At 41.6% G+C, this 20,007-nt stretch overlaps 1 protein-coding gene across 2 annotated transcripts in view; it reads right to left on the minus strand.

Moving 5' to 3' along the window:
* TMCC3 (transmembrane and coiled-coil domain family 3) overlaps window positions 1-20,007 on the minus strand; it is a 147,821-nt gene that overhangs the window by 88,094 nt on the left and 39,720 nt on the right. Inside the window, exon 1 of one of the 2 annotated variants that reach the window (XM_055711628.1) lies at window positions 13,082-13,192. The exons of the other annotated variant lie outside the window; for it this stretch is intronic. Coding sequence (XP_055567603.1) covers window positions 13,082-13,084 — 3 coding nt within the window. The 5' untranslated portion in view covers window positions 13,085-13,192. Of the gene's footprint in view, window positions 1-13,081; window positions 13,193-20,007 lie in introns of those variants that run through there. 2 annotated transcript variants of the gene reach the window in all.

Consider the following 20,007-nt stretch of genomic DNA (forward strand, 5'->3'; position numbering starts at 1 on the left):
CCACAGAACGGACTCACATCTTCTACAGAAAAAGCTGCTGGCAACCCTCTAGACAGTGGGGTCATGGGCTTGGACCCACAGCTTGCCACATGCTGTCTGTTTACAGTATGCAGCAGTTTCAGCCCTGGTCAGCCACATCTCAGGATGTATTGTTCTCACTTGAAATGTAAGTAAGGCTTAAAATGCCACTATATAGAAATGCAGATCACTAAACTTTCTTCTGAAGTGCAAGAGACTAGAAGTAGTGTACAAATTATTGAAATCTGAAACTGAAAACGTGCATATTTTCATAAATGTACATAGGGATGCATGTTTGAGAGATTAATCAACTAACAAAACCCAGAAATGATACTAAAATATAAGTGCTCATCATTATTTTTATATTGATGTCATCTTTTAGCACAGAGCATCAAAGATCTTTAAACAAATTAATGAATTAAACTTCATAATGCTGCTGAGATTTAGGCAGTAATTACCCAGCCAATATGGATAAAAAAATGACAGGTTCTATAGAAAAAATTAAATGCTCATTTGTTATTGATACCTCTGAATGTTATCAAATTACAAAGAACAATTCATATTAATTGCAACATCGTAACTGCATGCTCTCACTCGTGGGACTTTTTCAGAATTAAACCTTTCAAGCATTTCTCTTTCTATGAAAATTTCTCCCCAGATCTAGGTTTATTTTAGGGACAATATAATTTTTTTCTGAATGCATTTCTATCTTTCTTTGTGATGACTTGCTTAGTACACATGGGCAGCGAACATCCATGTTGGAGGTAGCCTCCCGATATCTGTTTTTCTAGTTCTGTGCTCTGATGCCTTCCTTTCCGATGTAAGTATTTTGTAGGATTCTATAATCATAGATGGGAACTGCCTGTTTCCAGTTTAGCTTTAATTACCTCTCATTCAGCCTGCACCTTTAAGTAGACCAGCCTGTTCTCTGGACTATTAAAGACTTAAGCGTTTCTCCGGCAGAATCAAGGACCATATCAACAATAGCTGCATGGGGTTTTTCTTCACCAGGCTCAGTAAGTTTTTACATTTAGCACCTCTTGGTCTTGGTTTAGAGGTGTAATAGAAAGGAAATCCTCTTTAACAACAGTGCTAAGAAAGGAAAAGAGAATACAGTTTTATTTGTGAATAAAACCTATGGGCATTCAAAGAAGATGGCCAAAATTTGAAGCTGCAACATACTTACAAAGGCTGTGCAGTCTATGATTAATACTAACTGAGACTCAAGGACACTACAGCCACCGGAGGGCCAATGTTTTACTGTTCAAAGAGAAGATACAAGTTGAGAGAACTCAGACATTAGCTGTAGGGTACTGACACAGCACACATCCTAGTTGCTACCCGAGTTTTCATGAAATCAAGCTTCCTGTTATTAGTTCTCTGTAAGGCATAAACTTGGCTCTTTCTTGTTAAGATGTTAGAAGTATTTAGCTTCTTGACAAACAGTTCAGTTTCAGTGATGGTAGATGTTATTACCTACATGACTTGTGTGCATGCTGAGATTCTGATCAGGTGTAAATCCACTCAACTACCTGGCCCATGGGAAACAACAGGTACTTAGTATTTCAAGCCACCAGAAGGGAATATTGACCACAGTCTCCTTCAGTCTGGAACTGGACCATGGTCTCCATCTAAAGAGACATCTGTGTAAATACGGAATTACTGGTATCTACGTAAGCCTGCACTAATTGTTCTAAAAACCAGCATTACATTATACTCAGCAGCCTGCTGATTCATGATGAAAGAAATAAGCTATGCAACAAAAACCTGAACAATGTCATACCTAAAAATAGAGAACAGTTCAGACCAGTGCAGTAATTGCACCATAATATTGGTACTAATTTATGGGCCAACAATTGCAGACCTTAAGCTAAGAGCAGATTTCTGAAACAAGCCAGAACAAGATGTACTTATAAAGACAAAATACTGTGGGATGCTATGATGAAGATGGCTTCATCAGATTAGCCTCATACTGAGATGCAAGGAGAACCTCTTAAATCATTAGTAAAGCTGCAGCTTCTCATTATTTTTAATAGCTCTTGATATGAACACTGGCGCCAAAGTACCTACAAATAAGCCTTACTCAGTAATCTCCAGCGTTCAACACTGGGCTTCACAATGCTAGACCTTCATTTACAGCATCAGGCAGGCTAAAACAAATGCACAAATAATAACTCGCAGTACGCCTTCTTCCCCAGCTTCACCTGTCACATCTCAGATCAACCTCTCAAAGCTGCTCATTACCTACCCACCAGAGCTTCAGCAAGCGCAGGTCAGCATGACCCCCGTGACTTCAACAAAGCCGTATCACCATCCGCTCAAGACACAGCGTGCACAGAGGAAAGGTTTAAAAGTGCCCATTAGCACTCTCTGCACAGGAGATGAGGGGAAGAGAGCTGGGAGTCTCGTGGACAGGCAGAGACCCTGCAAGGGAGGAGTGGGAACTGGAAGGCTCAAGTAGGCCAAGGGCAATCAAAGGTAGGAGAGAACAGCAAAGTGCATTTGCCAGAAGACTAGGGAAAAAGGGTGCTCCGGAAACGCAAGAAAACTGTCAACCCTCTCAGGGGAGGAATAACAAAGGCTAAGTGAGAAGGAAGTGAGAAATCATGTCCTGAAACAAGGAAGCTTCTAGAGTGCTTGGCTGCTTTCCTGCCTTGTTAATTGGGAGACAGTGCAGGGCACACCAGCTAGTCACAATAACCACCTCTGCTGAAGCTGGTGCACCCTCACCATGCCAGGGGAGCATGCACACACTGACTTCCCAACAATCCCCCAGGAAGAAGCACATCTTAGCACACACTTGTTTTTTGGCTGCCCATGCTCCTCACTTCCATCCTTGCTCTCGGGAGCCGCAAGATAAAGCCCATGTTAGAAAGCCTAGGTGAGCAGGACCTGCCATGTTCTGCCATGTTTCCCAGGACTGCAGAAGATGACCTGGACTTCTTGCAGGAAACTTGGTCAGAGCATATCACAACAGCAGTGCTTTTGACAGACACTGAAGGATATGGAAAAAAGGACAATGATTAAACAAAACAATTGCATCGTTTACCTGAATGAAGAAAATGGTATTTGCTGTTGTTATCTATCTAACATTCCAGCTGAGTTTTTCTTATTTTATATTGTGACTTCCCAATGCCTGTACCCTGCATTTCTGCAAGGGCATTATTGTGAGATAATCAGACTCACAGAGTTCTCAAACTTTTCTAAAGTTCTCTTAAATGCATTAGAAAATTATAGGCTACAATTTTACAGGAGGGAAAATGAGACAGAAATATCAGTGCCATAACATCCACCAATTTTGGTTTCATTTTGCACAGAACTTCATACTTTCACAGCACTTAATACATTCAAAGTGCATCTTTAATTGATAGTTTCCAGTTGGATTGCTTAGCTCTTCTACAGAAATTTTCTAAGGAGACGACAAGCTCTCTGAGAAGCAGGAGTAAAGTATGGCTTCCTGAACTCTCGTGTCTAATAGTTGGGAAGCCTTGGTGCTTATGAATTCTGACTTAAGCTCTTCCAAGACTCTTCCCACTTAAGCTTTTCCCAGAACTACAACTTCTACCCATCTGCCTTTTAGGGACAAATCTGGTGGTCTAGAGCTAACTGTCTCCACAAAAAAAAGGAAATGTCCTTGTCCTCTCCCTTCCAGCCTAGGCACACCAGCACACCCACAATAATGCTAAAAGGACTCAGTGTCTGTACCAGCATCATCAGGTGAACATATCACCTGTCAGTAGAAAAAATAACAGTGCCAAAGTTCGAAGATTTTAGCTGTCCTAGAGAAAATGTGAAATGGGATCACAGTACATCTGAAGACTCACGAATTATAAGATGAATGAAGAAAACAGTTTTTGTCATCTCAGTTTTAAAACACTTTTAAGTCCAGCAGTTCTGCTATTTGCCCCAAAATACCACTTCTACGGAATCTAACTACACTGGCACTCTCAAAAAAGAAAGAAAGAGAAGAAAAGAAAAAGAGTACAATTACAGCCAGTCATAAATATTAAAAAGTAGATAAATAATGAGTAAATGCTAATTTTACCTCCTTTCTTGTGCCCACTAAAATTTGAAATATGCCTAGTGGTCCTTTCTGTATTATATTTAATAAGCTTTTTTTCTACTATATGAGTTTAAACCAGCATATTTGAATGCTGCTCATGGAAAATTTTTGTCCCATTGAGCATATATTGAAAACAAAATCAGAAATTGCCAGTGAAAGCCACGCTTTAAAGACATTTGTAGTCACAAAGTAGGATTATTTGCACCTTGTAAATGGGGCCAGAGACATTCTCCTTTTGAGCAATGTCCTGCAAACATTCTTGCACTTATGTAACTTTATTTGAATGAATTTAGTGTGGTAATTCTCATAAGTAGAAGTTACTTACAATGTTCAGTTTACTTCATTTTTGAAATCAAAATATATTTGAAAAATATGTCCAAACCTCTTGCAAAGCAAGAGGACCACTTGATGCTGAGGACACGATATGGAGCTATTCTCTGCCTTCCAAGATCAGTAACAAAATTCATAAAAATTTCATTGCAGAGATTTGCAAACTATATGACCTTTATTCATTACACTGCTTTACACGTTCACACACAGGCAACTAAGTGTTGCCTAGACTGCTTCAGGTCTGCAAACTCCCCAAAATAAAATAAGCTTGATCTGTGAAAGTTTGGCTCAACTGGAGCTCAAGGGAGAGTTTTGTGGATTATAGTAAAATGGGGTTTGGATCTCCTTGATCTTAACAATTGTCTTTTGTTTATGTCAGCATGATTTTTATTTTTTTTTCAGTGAGGTTTGACAAGTCTCATTGATGGCACCCGAGCACAGGAAAGCTAGTCACTACGTCACAGACATGACCTCTGCCTCGCACCAACAGAAGATAGGAAATGTGCAAGAAGGTTCAGTTGCCTTCCAGCTCCCTCATCCTCAGGGTTCATGTGGGTCTCGGTATAAATTATAGCAATAATATTATAGCAGTAATTGCTTTCTGGCTGCCACTGCTCTGGCAGTCTGCTCCAGGCACACGAGCAGTTCCTTAGGCTCAGCTGACAAGTAGGGGTGACTCAGGAGAAAGCAATTCAATTGCCTCTGGATTTCTGCTCACACCCTAACACAGACCATCTCCCCATGCCTTCCTCTGCCTTCCTTCTAGGCTGAAATTAAAGCTACAAATGTAATGGTGGTGTTGCTGAAATGACAGGAGGAAAATGAATGCCACGATTTTTTTCTTGTATGCCAGAAGCAGTGTTGGAAGAGAGCGTGATCTTCCCTCAGCTGGGAACAGGGCTTGGGCCATACCCTGCCTGCACATAGCATCCAGAACTGCCTGCAGAAATCACCTCCCAGGCACACGAGGGTACCCACAGCTGGAGGAGTAAGAAATGTGATTTATGGAATACAAACACCATATAGCACAATTTCCTCTTGCTCCATTCATAACGTGTAGTTGAAAAAAAAAAAACTATCCCATGCTATCTAGTTTATTGGAGGGGAGTCAGGTTACAGTAATAGCAGAGACTAACTCATCAAATCAGCATTCACCCACTTTAATTAATTAATGTAAAGCAATATAAACTGGTGACCAGGATAGAAGATAAAAACTCAATACAATTTGGAGAAAACATCAAACATCATGGAGAAAAGTGGCATTCCTCTGTCAGGACGGGATTTATTCATAAAGCAGGTAAACAATTTCTAAGCTGTTCAAAATCATCTGTGCAACAAAAAATTAATAGTCAGATCCACACACAAGCCCAGCAATCTAGTCAGAATCACTGCCCCTTTTGTGCATGATGGAGGCTCTTGAGAAGCACATCACTGCAGGGTTGACAGGTCTTTCACCTCCATGACAGGACATTGGTGTGGATTAGGTGTCATTTTGCAAAGGTGAAACAAACATTTTTTATCAGTAAAGTGCAGAAATGTTCTGAATTCCCTGAAAGAACATTTGTGGGAGGAACAGGGCAAGGTGGTGGGAAATTGGTGGAAAATAGTATTTCCATGACTCTTTGGAAAGTGGGAGAGAAGCAAGTTGTCCCAGGCATCACCAGAAGTATGTGGCAGAACCAGGAAGGGAATTTCCATTTTCAGACTAGTATCACACCTCTGTTTTAACGCTAAAACTAACTTGCCTCTTAGCGCTCTGGAGCGTGCCCCCTAGCACAAGCGAGGTGGTCTCAGGTGACCAAGGCAGAGGAGACCCAGAGTACAGCCCCAGTATGCCCTGGCAGGCTGCTGGGAGGGCAGCTGTGTGGCTGCAAGGGCTGGCAAGTTAAAGCCAAGCTGTGATGATCACCGTGCCACCCTCCCTTTGCCTCCTGCCTCTCCTGTCACCTAGAGACACAGGCTATGACCAGCATGGGAAATCCCTCATTATCTATTTCACTTGCCTGGAGCTGTGGAGAGAATCCTAAAGCAAGCCATTAAGCATTGAATTTCAACTTATTTGTCTGATTTCTTATTTCTTTTTTTATTTATTATCATGATTCGTGACCTCAAGTCTCTATCTCATTACAAAGGCGCAGACAAGCCTGGTACAGTCTCCTTAATGGAAACGCAGAGCCGAACCACATGTCTGTCAATTAGCAAATATCCCAGTAAAGGGTCTGATTCTTAAAGTAATGAAACAATTACTGTTAGATGTTATTATTTATTATTTATAACACCGTGGCACTTCCAGTCTAGAGCAAGACCTCACTGTGCCTGGCACAATACAAACATCGAACAGAGTATGTAATCCAAGCGGTTTTGTTTGCAGAGCTGTGGCCTTATGCCTGATCCTACTGATGCTCTCTAAAACATGCAAGCAAAAATTATACTAAAATTAGCAGTGGCAACAGCAGCAGTTATTCTTCCTATCAGAAGGAATGCAGGTCATTTAGTTTGGGAGTGCCATCCCTCCTTCCCCCATTGGTGCTGCAAGGAGTTCACCCTGCCCAGAAGGTGGGAATACAGGAGGAGAGCATCACAGCTGGTGCACAGGCTTTCGCTTCTGGCAGATATTGCTGGAAAACCAAGGCAGAACTCACCCTCTCTCCTATACACAAGGTAACCACCTTTTTAAAAGCCAAGGGCAGCCCCTAACTACTGCTAGCCTGAGAGAAGAGAGAGGATAATACTTAGAAACGAACTCCACAGGCAACCAACAGCCCCATGTCCTCAAAGGTCAGCTCAGGTTTTCCAAGTGAGATGCTAAGAGGATGTAACCAAGACTGAGTGTTTCAACTGAGAGAGGGAGCATGAATGCTGAGCCTTGGGGAAGAAAGCTCTACTCAAGTGTGGGATACTTTCCTTAGGCAGCTGATGGAGCCTTCACTGCTGAAGCAATTCACAATTAGATGTGAAAAGAATCACATAAATACCGTAAGAAAATTCACAGTGGATTCACAATGATGAAGAATATGATCCAACAGTCTTTCCCTATCTCTTAGCATGTGTCCCCTGAAAATAAACACTTACCTTTCAAAATATCACTGTGATCCAAAGTCTGTTGAAGTCTCTAGAAAGGCAAAATTCAACTGGGCTTTAAATGAGGCCATAAATTTGGGGAAAGTGCTATATGTTTTTTAATTTGCTTAAACAATGAAAAACTAACTAAAGGTTTTGCCAGTAGACCTGTTGCAACCATTTATACATTTTGCCATAAATCCCAGGTATTCCTACAAGCCAGGTGCTAGAAAGTTTTTGCTTTTTTTGCCCTAAAGGTTTTTTGATGTATTTATATATAGGCTTGGCAGTACCAATTATTGTGTCAGCTGCATAAAGGTAAGCGTCCTTATAGCAAATACATATATACCCCATAGCAAAAAAACCCCCCCACATTCAGTAACTTTGCTTCAAGATATCTAAAATCGGTTAGTTTGTAAAGGCAACAGGAACATGGAATGGAATCTCATCTAGAAAATATGTAAAAAAAAGTAACCAAAACGTTTTAAATTCTGTCCCAGCAATAATGCAATCATACTGCAGTATCCCAATTTTGATAACCTGTGATTTTCTCAGAGCATGTATGTTATTACTTTACATCTTGAGTAAATGTGCACAACTTCCAGCTCAGGTCTGCACAAAAGTAAGGGTCTGGGGCAGAGGTCTGTTTTCCGAAGAATGAAATCCAATTCAGGCCTCTGCACAGAGTCACGCCTATCAAAGTCTCAGTCATAAAACTGAGAAAAAAAAGGAAATAAATCTGTTTATATAATTTGGTATTTTAAAGTAAAAGAACCAATCAAATTCCTTTGATGTTTTGAGTACCTTCATGGGGACAAAATACCCCAAAAACTCAAAACACCCGAAACCTGAAATACTCTAGAAATAGGAGATTTACAATGAAGTATGACAGATGCTATGAAAGCGTTCAGACTGGTAAATTTTAAGTGCATACAGTTAACACTACTTTCTGGAATTGTTTCTCTAGATGACACAAAGGAGTCAAAGGAGCATAAGAATGGATGGTCTGGAAGAATCAGAAGTGACCATACTTTTTGTTTCCATTCTTCCCACTAATAAAAACTGCAGAGAGAATTTTTGCCAGTGGAACGGAATGCAAAATCTCTATTATTAGCATTATCAGCTAAATCCTACCCCTCTAAAAGATGGATACCATTCTTTCATCTGTATTTCTCCTCTTACAAACTTCTCATTTTCTGTCCCCTGTGTAGTAAGTGCTGAAATTAGTTAGCTAAGTCGTCTCGACTACATGAAATACTGACTGAAGCCTGTAACCAGAAAGCAAGAGGAAAGCAGTGTTTTTTACAGCTCAGGACTAGGGTAAACCTACAAGGCCTGAGCTTCTGACACTTTGTGTTATGTTTTTAATTTTACAGAATAGGGCTACACATACAAGTGAATGTCAGAGGTAGAAATGTCATCATTTTGGTCATCTCCATTATCTACCTATTTCCTGTTCTAACAGGGGGGGGAAAAAAAGAAAAGCAGACTTTGACAGTAGTCCCAGATCATCTCATTCAATTCTTTATCTCAAAAAGACAGACAGCACCAGCTAGGACACAGTCACATGGAGGCTTATCCCTACACACTCTCCAGGCAACCAGCACCGAAGGCAGCAAGAAAAATTATTGCAGTGAAAGCCCTGCTTAAGCCTTTATGTTTGTCTGCTAGTGGAGTCCTTCCTTCTTCTCATGTATTTTCTTACAAGACTAAAAATACTTCAGTAGCGAAAGCCATTAATAATGGAGATAGTTGTGTTGTGGGGTTTGGTGTCAAGTTAACTGTTTAAAGAAGTAACAGCAAAACATGGGTCTGGTTAACACCGCATCCCCTGTTGAACTCCAAATAGCACCTAATTAACATGACAGGGGGTCAAAATAAGAGTTTGCATTAAACACGGTGCTGATGTGGTCTGTCAGCTTTTCTGACAAACAACTGCTCCACTTTTTGCCGTTTCCCAGTTCACAGCAGCAGCAACATTTTAGGCCAGCAAAAACCACAACACACAGCTCTGATCTCCTGCACCATGTGGGACACGGAAGTCACCCAGGAATCCCTGCAGTGAAGGGATGACTTCTTCTGAGCCTCGTGGGCAAACATTGATCTTAGGAGTCTGTAGATTAAATAAATCCCAGGCCCGGTTATGATTTGCACTGAGGCTGGCCTTACATCCATTTGAGTCTTTTTTACCCTGCTAGGATAGGCTGGAGATGCAAGAACATAGTCCTATCCCTCTTAGGAAGGCATCTCACACTTTGTGTCTCAACCTCTTACTCTCTTAAATGTAACTCACTCTTCAACACAGATTCTCTGAGATGCATAAATGGGAGGGGAAGGTAAAACTCCTGGTATGCTGCTACTCATGATTTAAATCATTACATAAATCTCAACACTGTGTAGTAGAAGGCTAGAGAATAGCCCAACACACCTCTAGCCCCCAGAGGTGGTATCAATGGATGCAGTTTTAGGAACAAGGCTCCAAAGCTAGAGGGGAGCTGCTGCTTTTCAGGTGGAGCAACTGACAAAAACTGAGCTGAACTGCATGTAAATGCTACAGTCTCAGTCTTCTCAAAAGGAACCACATTAGGTCAGAGGAAGCCAAGAGCAGCTGCTTATTGGTATTTGCAGTGATGATGCTATTATAATGCATTACTTTTAAGAAGTTCAAAATCCAAGCACAAGTCAAGCTACTTTCTCTCCAAGGATTTAACAGCCTCCCTTTACCTGTAAGTTTTAAACACACACACTGCACTGTCAGTTATTATGATTAATCATCCCTTTTTGTGGATTTGAGATCCTGTTTCTTAAATCTCCTCCTACTAAGAAGACTAACTGATGACATAAGAAAGAACTGAGACCTTGCAGTATTCCTTCTTGCAAGGCAGATACGGGAGATGGTAGCACACATCATCCACACAACTGGACAAGGACTCCCTACTACAGGTGTTGTGCACTGCCTTTACTTTTATCCTGAGAAATCCTGGGTTCCTTACACAGGCAGGGAAATACATCAGTGGATGAAACCTTCAGACACAGAGTCTAACGTGGAAGGAAAGCCCAAGTCTCACTGTGTGCCAGCCCAAAGGCATGCATGCATGCAGAAAACCACTGACCTATCCCATACAGCCATCTCCTGGAACAACAGACTTCCCTGGTTACTGCCACCCAATACACAGAATTAGAGTGGGTTTTACCCTGCTGAACAGCAGCTGGCTTAAGATACCCAAGAGCATGCATTTAATCCCTGAGCGGCTGTCTTTAAAACAGGAGTGCAATGATATATCATTTTGTGGGACCTGAGCTTTCTGCAGTTTTCCGACGAAATCACCTGGTCCTGCCAGAACACTGTTCTGTATGGCCCCATAAAAGAGCTGCATTCAAAGAAATAAACCCATTGGAATAATGCAAAATACCACCAAAGTATGCTCAACACACACATCAGTCATTAAATACTTACACTCAGTTTATCAAAGGGGATAGATGAACCAACAAAAATGAGTTTGTTCTAGGAGCTATCTTTGGGCCTTTGTACCTGTGGTGCTCCTAACAAAGATGTGAATTGCTTCCGAAGACAGCATTGCACTGTACTGCAGGGACAGATCCTGCCAGATGCCAAGCTGTATGGACACTACACAGTGTCGATACCGCCCCAGATTGTCAGATATAACGTCTACTATTTTGGCAGCACATTTACACACACTAATTACAGCAACATCTAACTAGAAGGAAATGTTCACTGGAGCTCTCGCCACCCAGCAGAGAAGAGAGGGCACAGCCTCACCATTGTTAAAGCACTAGCCAGAGTACCCCTGAGGTGTTTGAGGTTTTCACTGACAGGCTGTAGGCTGACACTTAGATACAGATAATAAGAAAGTGTTCTCACAGTACCAGGAGAAATCCAGTCATACATGTTCCCTTTACCTCATCATTTGAATTTTCTTATGCACGTTTATCTACACAACTTAGAGGCTGTAAACTGTCTTCTTTTAAACAGTGTAAATTGCCTTATTTACACCATTGCATTGTGGCCTTTGTATATTTAAAACCCCTTTGATTGCCATAGGCAATTAGATGGATGACCTGAACTGTCCCTGTCTAAAATTAAGCTGCCTGAATTTAAGCAAGGAGTACCACGAGCCAGGCAGTCAGTCCCAAACTACACTGCAACAGAGCAGGAATTCCCACTGGGCTGCCTATCTCCTGGCATTTTGCTGCCTTGCGAAGTACAATACCTTTTTAAAAATTGATTTTGCTTGTCTGTTAGTTTTCCAATTCTGTTGTTCTTTCCCGGTTCTTACATGTCAGCTGCTTTCTGTCCTCTATATGCATGTGTTGCTCACAAACTTTTCAGGTTTGCTTATAAAAAGCAGCCTTGCCCTACCCACAGAACGCATTTACTGTGGATGACCACACAGTCAGGGGATAATCATCTGAAACAACTTGTTCCACTTTCAGTTAGTGTCGCCTGTCCCTCACAAGAACACCCCCAACCCTGAAATCCCAGGTTATTGCATTGTCAACTACTATTCAGAATCTAAAGAGTCATTAAATCCAGAAATATGTTCTTATTCTGAAGAAATTTCATGTTGTCTTCTTATGGTCAATACAGTAAGAAGACAGATATGGTGTGGAGTATCTTGGCTATTATATCAGGAAGGAAAACCATATTACATTTAAAGGAAGGAAGGTGACAAGTCTCAGTGATTTTAATCCGCTTTAAAAATTAGTATTATATGAAAAACAGGCTAGGACCTTTGATAAATCTGTTGCTCATTTTTACCACTGCATTCTGTATGTGGGCACTCAAGTCAGCACCAGTGAAACTGGTCTCCTGGATAATTTTTCAAAAACATATGATAATAAATTCATAAACCGAGTCAACTGCTAACTTGAGCAGTAAATGCTCAAAACTAGCCCTTGCAAAACAAGAGATGAATGAGGAACATGACAAATAATTTTTAACATTGTAAATGCAAGGCTCTTTTTCTAAATTGAAGGAAAATTGTGAGTTATATGGAATCATATAATATCTCAAATTGGAAGGGACCCATAAGGATCAAGTCCAACTCCCCGCTCCTCGCACACTACCTAACACTAAATCATATGACTACAAACTGCATTTAGTGGTAAGCGCTGCCAAACAAGGGCTACAGAAATGCTGACTGACCTATTCTCTGAACTTGCACATGTCAAAAGTAAAACAACTCCAGTAAATACTGATACTATCACAAACAGCTTGTGTCATCTAATTAATCACTGGTAGTTATTACAGCCAAACTCTGGATAGTCAGGATACAAACACAATCCATCCTATGTGAACAGTCACCTCTGCAGGCTAACTACTACTTGTTTAGCACATACACAATACATCTCACTGTTGTGGCGGCAAAGAATAAGGCTGCTGTAAGTCAAATTAAAAAGTGTTTAAGCATTTGGAGAACATCTTTACTCTCTGACCATATCCACAGCAGACCACCTAGTCCTGGCTGGAAATGAGATGACAGCAATATCTAAATACAGGTGAGTTGCACTCAGGAAGCCAACAGCGTTCCCTAAGCAGTCCAGAAGGCCAATGTTCTCCCAGCAAGGTAAGAAGAGTTGAGTAGGTACCATTGATTTGGAGAGGTAGATGGTTTCTGATTTGGTGTGGCATCTGCAGGTGTCAGCCCCTGGAGAGAAACAGAAGTGTGAGCTGGGCAGCAAGGACCTGAACAGCACTGAAGCCAGACTAAAGGGTTGTTTCTGTTTCTAGAAGTGCAACCCAGCAGTTGTCTGTCTGTTAAAGATAGCCTGAGAGCCTTCCTCAAAACAAGACTCCTCCTCTTGCATGAATGCAAAGCCTCTTGCATTGCAGGAGCACATCCTGCCCAGCACTGAGCCCAGACAGCACATCCGCAGTGATCAGCCTACTTGCCCCGGATGTCCTGGATGGACAGAATGTGCAGGAGGGCATGCAATGCCTATGGCTTTTCTAGAGGCTGCTCCTTCTGAGCAAAGATGTGTAGGCAATGTTTTCAGGCTGAATTTTGATAGCTGAATATTAATGAAAAGGCTGGAGACCCCACAGGAATACACAAGAACCAGAAACTTCAGGGAGGACGTAGGCTTGCTCTTTTTTCTTTACAGCATCATTAAAAATTCTATAAAAACATGTAAAATGGTTTAAGTTTTCCTTGCAAGATTACTAAGGCCAATGAGGGAAAGATAAACCCTTTGCTCCTCCTCCCCACGCAGTCACACACAATCAAGCTTAAACTCCAACATATGAGCACTTAGAGATTGTAGGTGCCCTAAGCTCTCCCAGGGAGAGACCAGCCATGTCTTGTTCTTAGGCTACTATAAATAAAAGTAAAAGAATAAACCAAATAATTTGACTAATGCACTTCTTGATCAAACAAAAGAATAAAGCAATCTCCATTGCTTCTGCACTACAGAGCAAGCTTCTCTGAAGAAGTACAACCACCGGGTCATCTTTTTTTTCTTTTTTATAATGCTTTTTTTTGCAAAACATTCTAGATCTTCTATTAATGGCCAGTTCATTCCTGCTCTCTGCATCAGCTGCGTTCAAGAGGCACGCTATGCATAGCCCTGCTACACCCAATTGCAACTGTTTCAGCACCACCGGTTGCATTAATTGTACCTTGAGGACACAGGCACATGCCAGCTCCTACCTCACAACCATCTTTAGTCAGGCCTGCGTTATACCATGCTGAGACATCCCTCCACCACAATGGGCACCCATGTACTGTACACAGCTCATCGGTGTGATATATGGTCTCCTTGAGCAGGCGAACCCAACACAAGGGGTCACGGAGCCAGAGAGGGGCCACCACCCTATATTGTTGCTGAGCATATTTCAGACGGTGACACTGTTCCTTCTCCTCAGTCCCACTACACAACCCACAGATGTGGCTTAGTGCTGTGGCCATTCCCTTTTCACATGACTGACAAGCGGCCCATGGCATCATCCAACACGTGGTGCCTCTCTACTGGGGAAAAATCATACTGCACTTGAACCTGAGGCTTCTGAAAGCTGACAGTACTTCCCATGCTCCCATGTTTAGCTGTCCTTTATTCACTGGAGCCTGCATTTATTACTAGTTACAAGTTTGTCCCCATCTACCTGCTCCTTCCTTGCGCCATGATCCAAGTAGTTTCAGAGCAGTCTCCTGGGGGAGCCATGCACTGGAAGGAGACACAGGAGACAGAGTGCCTGTTCGCCTCCAGCACCATCTCCTGCTCCCACAAAAGCAGGGAAATGGGCTGGGAAGGGAGATGTCCAGGCAGTTCTCCAGAGAGCAGGGAAAAAGTCTCTTTTGTGGTCACGCTAAAGGGATTTAAAACCCTGCCCCTCCTGGGAGTTTTTGCTCTTGATTTTCAGTGTTTGGACCTTACCCTGTACAGGGAGGGTTAACTAGATGTTAGAACACGCCTTTTTCAATTCAAAATGGAAACCCTGGAACACACATTAAAAAAGGCTTTTTTTTTTTTTCTGTTTTTAGATACTCTAACATTCAGAAGGAATTAGATAACAGCTATAATGGCCCCGCCTACTCTTGATCCTTTCTGCTGCCAGAACATTTTGTGTAATAAATCATGAGAGCACTACATTACTCGGAAGCTAAAAATGGAGCAGTCAGGAGGCAGCACAGAGCTCTGCCTGCAGAATACGGAGTTGTATTTGATAACATCTGCACTTGGTCTGATTTTAAGCTGCCTCAGGTGGGATAACAAACCCAAATGAGGAAGGAAAGGTTCACAGGGTCATTACAGCACAGGCTGGCTTTTAAAATATTTTTCTTTCAACTTCACTTTCATCACATTTTGATTTAGGTTGGGTTAGTTCCTGGAGAGGGTTCCGCTTAACAGAACACCAAGGGCACCACTTACATTTCCCCAAATCCAAGACAGTTGTTGAAGAGTAGTGAAAGGGTGCAGCTGAAAGGCAGGATGCAATATCATCTTTCCTCAAATCAGAAGGGTAAGATCAAATTGTTTCCTCCAGACTGGGAGAGAGTGTTTCTGAAAAACCGGTCCAACTAGCTGTAAATTCTTAACTGGCATTTTATCCCCCTGTAAAATGAGTAACAAGCACTGATCACAGCAGCGGAATTGATAAGGCAGCTCAGGTCTGGCTAAGAGCTGACACATTGCTCCAGTTGCATCCCAAAGCCCAGTCCCAGGCACCCTCACTGTAAGTGATGGCTATCTACACCGAGTAAGTAACCCGGCTCAACACGACACCCACCTGCCTTTGCTGGGCTAACCAAACGGGTCAGCTGAGCTTCTGCTAGGAAATGGTGAAATGAAACTATCTCAAAGGCTTATTTGTAACAAGAATAAGAGGTTTTAGCATCTGCTAGGGACAAGTCTGGGTAACGGTCACAAACAGATTTTTTTATGCTTTAGGCTTTAAGAACAGTTTTAGTTAAAATAGCTGAATTTTGTAGATGGCTAAAAAATAGACCCCGAATGCTAGCACTCACTTCAATTGCATAAAGTAGTATGTTTCAGCTGCTGGCACTGAAAAGGCTTTTGGGACAGATTCATACTGGGAACCCAAAAATAATAAATCAAATGAGGTTTTTTTCTTCAAGTAGTCCTATCATCTAGGAACTAAACATCAGTGAGCGCTGAAATTCACGGGAAGATAATGAAAGTACAGCTGCAGGCTGCTAGTCCGGGGGGGTTTGACACCCACAGCTGCTGGAAAGCACATGAACCAGTGTGCAGATTTCTGGCAGGCCTCACTGCTGTACATTTACCACGTAAATAACCCTGTATGATGCAAAAACATCTTAAGGGTTCTTTCCATATCCAGATGGTATTGTTCTTTCTAGCCCAGGCTGCTAGATGTCTGATCTTAAGGCAGCCTGGCAGGCTACTTAGATTTTCCCCACAGATGTCTCCATGTTTTCTTCTGTGACTGATTTACTGGAACACGAAAAAATGAAAAGCAAAACTCAAAACTGCTACTCGCAGATGTGCACGAACTGCAATTACGCAAAGAAATCAGATGGAGCCATCTCATTAAGAACTGATCAAATATGTGAGTACCTCTTTGAAAAAAAAGAAGAGGAAAAATAACAGTTAATGACTGACATGATTTGAATTAATAGCTATTAAGGCCACCAAGACTGTTATACTCATCAGCCAGTCTGATCTGCAAATACACCAGCCAAAGATACATCAGCACTTTCCTGTTTCCACTGTCTACGCATAGGCGTTCCTTAAGCACATTCATTTAGTCCTTTCATCATGCTGCAGTATTCCAGCTTTATTATTTATTACAGATAAACAAAGATGATTATGATGATCACATGTAGTAATTTTTGTGCCTTTCTCTGCATGCTGTAAAGCCAGCAGATTTACGAATGACCTGATCTGCTCTCTGTGGCATTGCTTGGAATTCTGGCCACAAACCAGCACCAAACCATAACACCTACTGAGCAAAAACTGAGCAAAAACAGGGACAACTAAAACATACCAGTAGCACTCAGCTCACTAGCACTTTCTGTCTGTTTCCCACTCAGATTTCCCTTTTTAGAAATCATTTTATCCGAGTTCCCTGTGAATATGCTCTCTGCACTGTTTTCTGTCAGGTATCTTAATCAGATTTTAACTCTACAGTGATATAATGAGTTAAGTAAAGCATTTACTCTCCAGCTAGGGACCATCACACTACCTGCTTTAGTGCAAAGCGTATTAACTTTGCAAAGCACTCCCTCACTTAAACACTTAACTGCTGGTTAATACTAAAGTGTGGACCATTGATGATAGCATAAAGGTCTTCTTTGGTTTACTTACATAGAGATTACAACTGCACATCCATCTGTTGCCAGTAGGCATCCTTAACAAATGTAACTTAAAAAAGACCTGACCCAAACTTACAAACTACTTTTTACTTCTAAAATGCAATAATTTTCCCATATATCTAGCAGATCAGAATCATTAGATCAGCTGTCTTCCTCCTGTCACTAATCAGGTCAGGAGTATTTCCTCAGTTCTAGTCTCCCTGGGCTTGAAGCCAGACTGAAAGCACATTTTGGACCTGGACAGGCAAAAGATTCCAGGGACAAGAAAAGTTTGGGCATTGCCCTGGATGCTAGAGTGGAAGTAAAAGATGCAAAACTGAAATGAGACTCCAGGGGCTGATATTCTGTTCCTACCTCAGTCCCATGCTGCTTTGTAACCAAATACCGTTTCTCATAAACACCATGGTCATGAGAACGGTGTAAAGTCCCTGGAGGTGCTGCAGTCTCCACACACAGAAGCTAGAAGGGCTCCACAGCTATCAAACCACAACAGGATGAGCTGGGAAAACAAACTCCCTAGCTGATCTCAAGTTTTGCACACAGTTTTCAAGGTAAAAAAGTCAACACAAACAGGTGACTTCTTGAGCTAGACTCCAAGGATTGTAAAAACAAACAAAAAAAACCCCACAACAACAAATCTGCATTGCTATTCCTCTACATATGGAGGGGAGCAAGAAAGAAGAAAGTAAAAAAAAAAAATGAAGTTTCTAAGACTAAGGTCTTTCTAGGCATTTTTTTTTTTTAAAAAGTTAATTGAGTTCTAATGCAGGAAGAACATGCAGAACCTATTGTAAGGATCTCTTCTAGGAGGAAAGGGTTGCTGATAATTTTTTTCTGGTTGGTAATTATTGTCTTTTAATGTGTGGGGTGGGTTATTGGGGCATGTATGTTCATGATAGAACTTCTTAGCTCCTTAAAGCATTGCTTTGATTAAGAGTCAAGCTCTGTAATCTAAGGACCCTATATCATAGAATGGTTTGGGTTGGAATGGACCTTAAAGATGTATTATGTGGACCATATGTCCTAGTTCCAACCCTCTACTATAAGCAGAGACACCTTCCACTAGACCAGGTTGCTCAAAGACCCATCCAACCTGGCCTTGATTTTTTTGGGCCCTGAAAAGGGCCTTTGTGTGGTGCTGGTGGGGGCTGGCCAGCCAGCTGCCTTAGCAGTCCTGTGACTCTTGCCGGCCCTGGTGGGACCTGTGCTGTTGCCACCTGCCTTCCTGAGCAGCATCATGGCCTGGATGTTAGGCAGAACGCTTCCCTCTGTGATGGTGATGCTGCCCAGCAACTTGTTGATCTCCTCTTCACTGTGTACCACCAGCTGCAGGTGACAGGGACGATGTGCATCTTGTCACATACCACATTGCCCACCAGCCCTGGGATGTCAGCCGTCATTATAACATGCATAACCGCTGGCTTAAACAGTGTTGAATCATGAACTTAATTCACATGCATAAAATCCAGAGACAACAGCGAGATCAAATACTATTTCCAAAAAGGCAGGTTTTGCAAAATGTCTTCTAATGAGAATGTATTTTGATAAAATATTACTGTCTCCATGATATGGATATCTGGGCTGTTATTCTAACAATAATTGAACTACTTCTTTTAAGTTCAGGAAGTTTAATTTTATTAAGTGACTGCAATGTACCATATTCATAAACAAGTCATGAAGACTGCAGACCAACACTGACACGGTTAACTTGCACAATAAAAGGAGAGATTAAGCTTGTCATCTTCAACGCACTTGTGTAATCAATTTCTTTTGGATACTGAAGATATGAACAAAATGGTGCTTTCATTTAATTTAAACACTAACAAAAAATTAACATTTGGACTTTAGTCAAGCAGCCAGGAATTACTTCCACTGCTCATACTGTAGTGCTTATACTCCTGCTATAAATAAGTAGCCTAATGACATTCAAACAATCCAATCTGTCAAAACAGGGACACAGAATAAAAAACTATTTTAATACTCTTGCCATTTCAGCATGCCAGAAGTCAATTAGTGGTATTAACATTTGAGTTTTGAGACCCAAACCAAGGTTGGTTTCAGCAGCTCTAGACAGTATAAGGCTGCAGAGCAAGGACAGTCAAAGTAGAATTTCAGTATTTTAAAATAGTAAGAGTCCCTGAGATTGAAGACCTTGTTTTAAGGAAACAACCAGGAACCAGGAGATGTCAGATGGCATACTTTTAAAGTTTTTGTCTTCTGTTTTACAGGTCTCAAAATTCTTATTTGCCCAGGTTTTCCCAGCACTTGAGAAACTAGAAACGGTATTTAAAAGGTGAGAACTTAGTGTGACTATCTCAAAAAGAAGTCACTCTAAAACCAGCAGAGTGTAGCAAGGGTCCCTGTGAGTGCATGCTGCTATTAATATAAGCAACTTGTTTAGCTAATATTATATTTTATCTTCAAACAATGCTCACAAGATGCCATTTTTCACCTCAATAAGAAAATTGTTGCATTTAATATTTCCCATAACACGATGCACATGGTTTACTGATGTATCTCCAGGAGGCTGTAAGAGGAAAAAAGCAGTCTCCACCCCTCCAAGTGCCAGCTGCAGCATCACTGCCAGACCTGAACAGGGGGAGCAGGCAGCAGCTGCCTGCGGCCCCACTTCAGCCAAGTGGGGTCCAGCCTCAAGAAATGAGGAGACTAAGCCTTATGAAAGGCAAGCCCTAGAATCTGTTGGAAGTGCCTGAGTTGGCA

Source organism: Falco cherrug, chromosome 5 (genome assembly GCF_023634085.1).
Source record: "Falco cherrug isolate bFalChe1 chromosome 5, bFalChe1.pri, whole genome shotgun sequence".
Lineage (NCBI taxonomy): Eukaryota > Metazoa > Chordata > Aves > Falconiformes > Falconidae > Falco > Falco cherrug.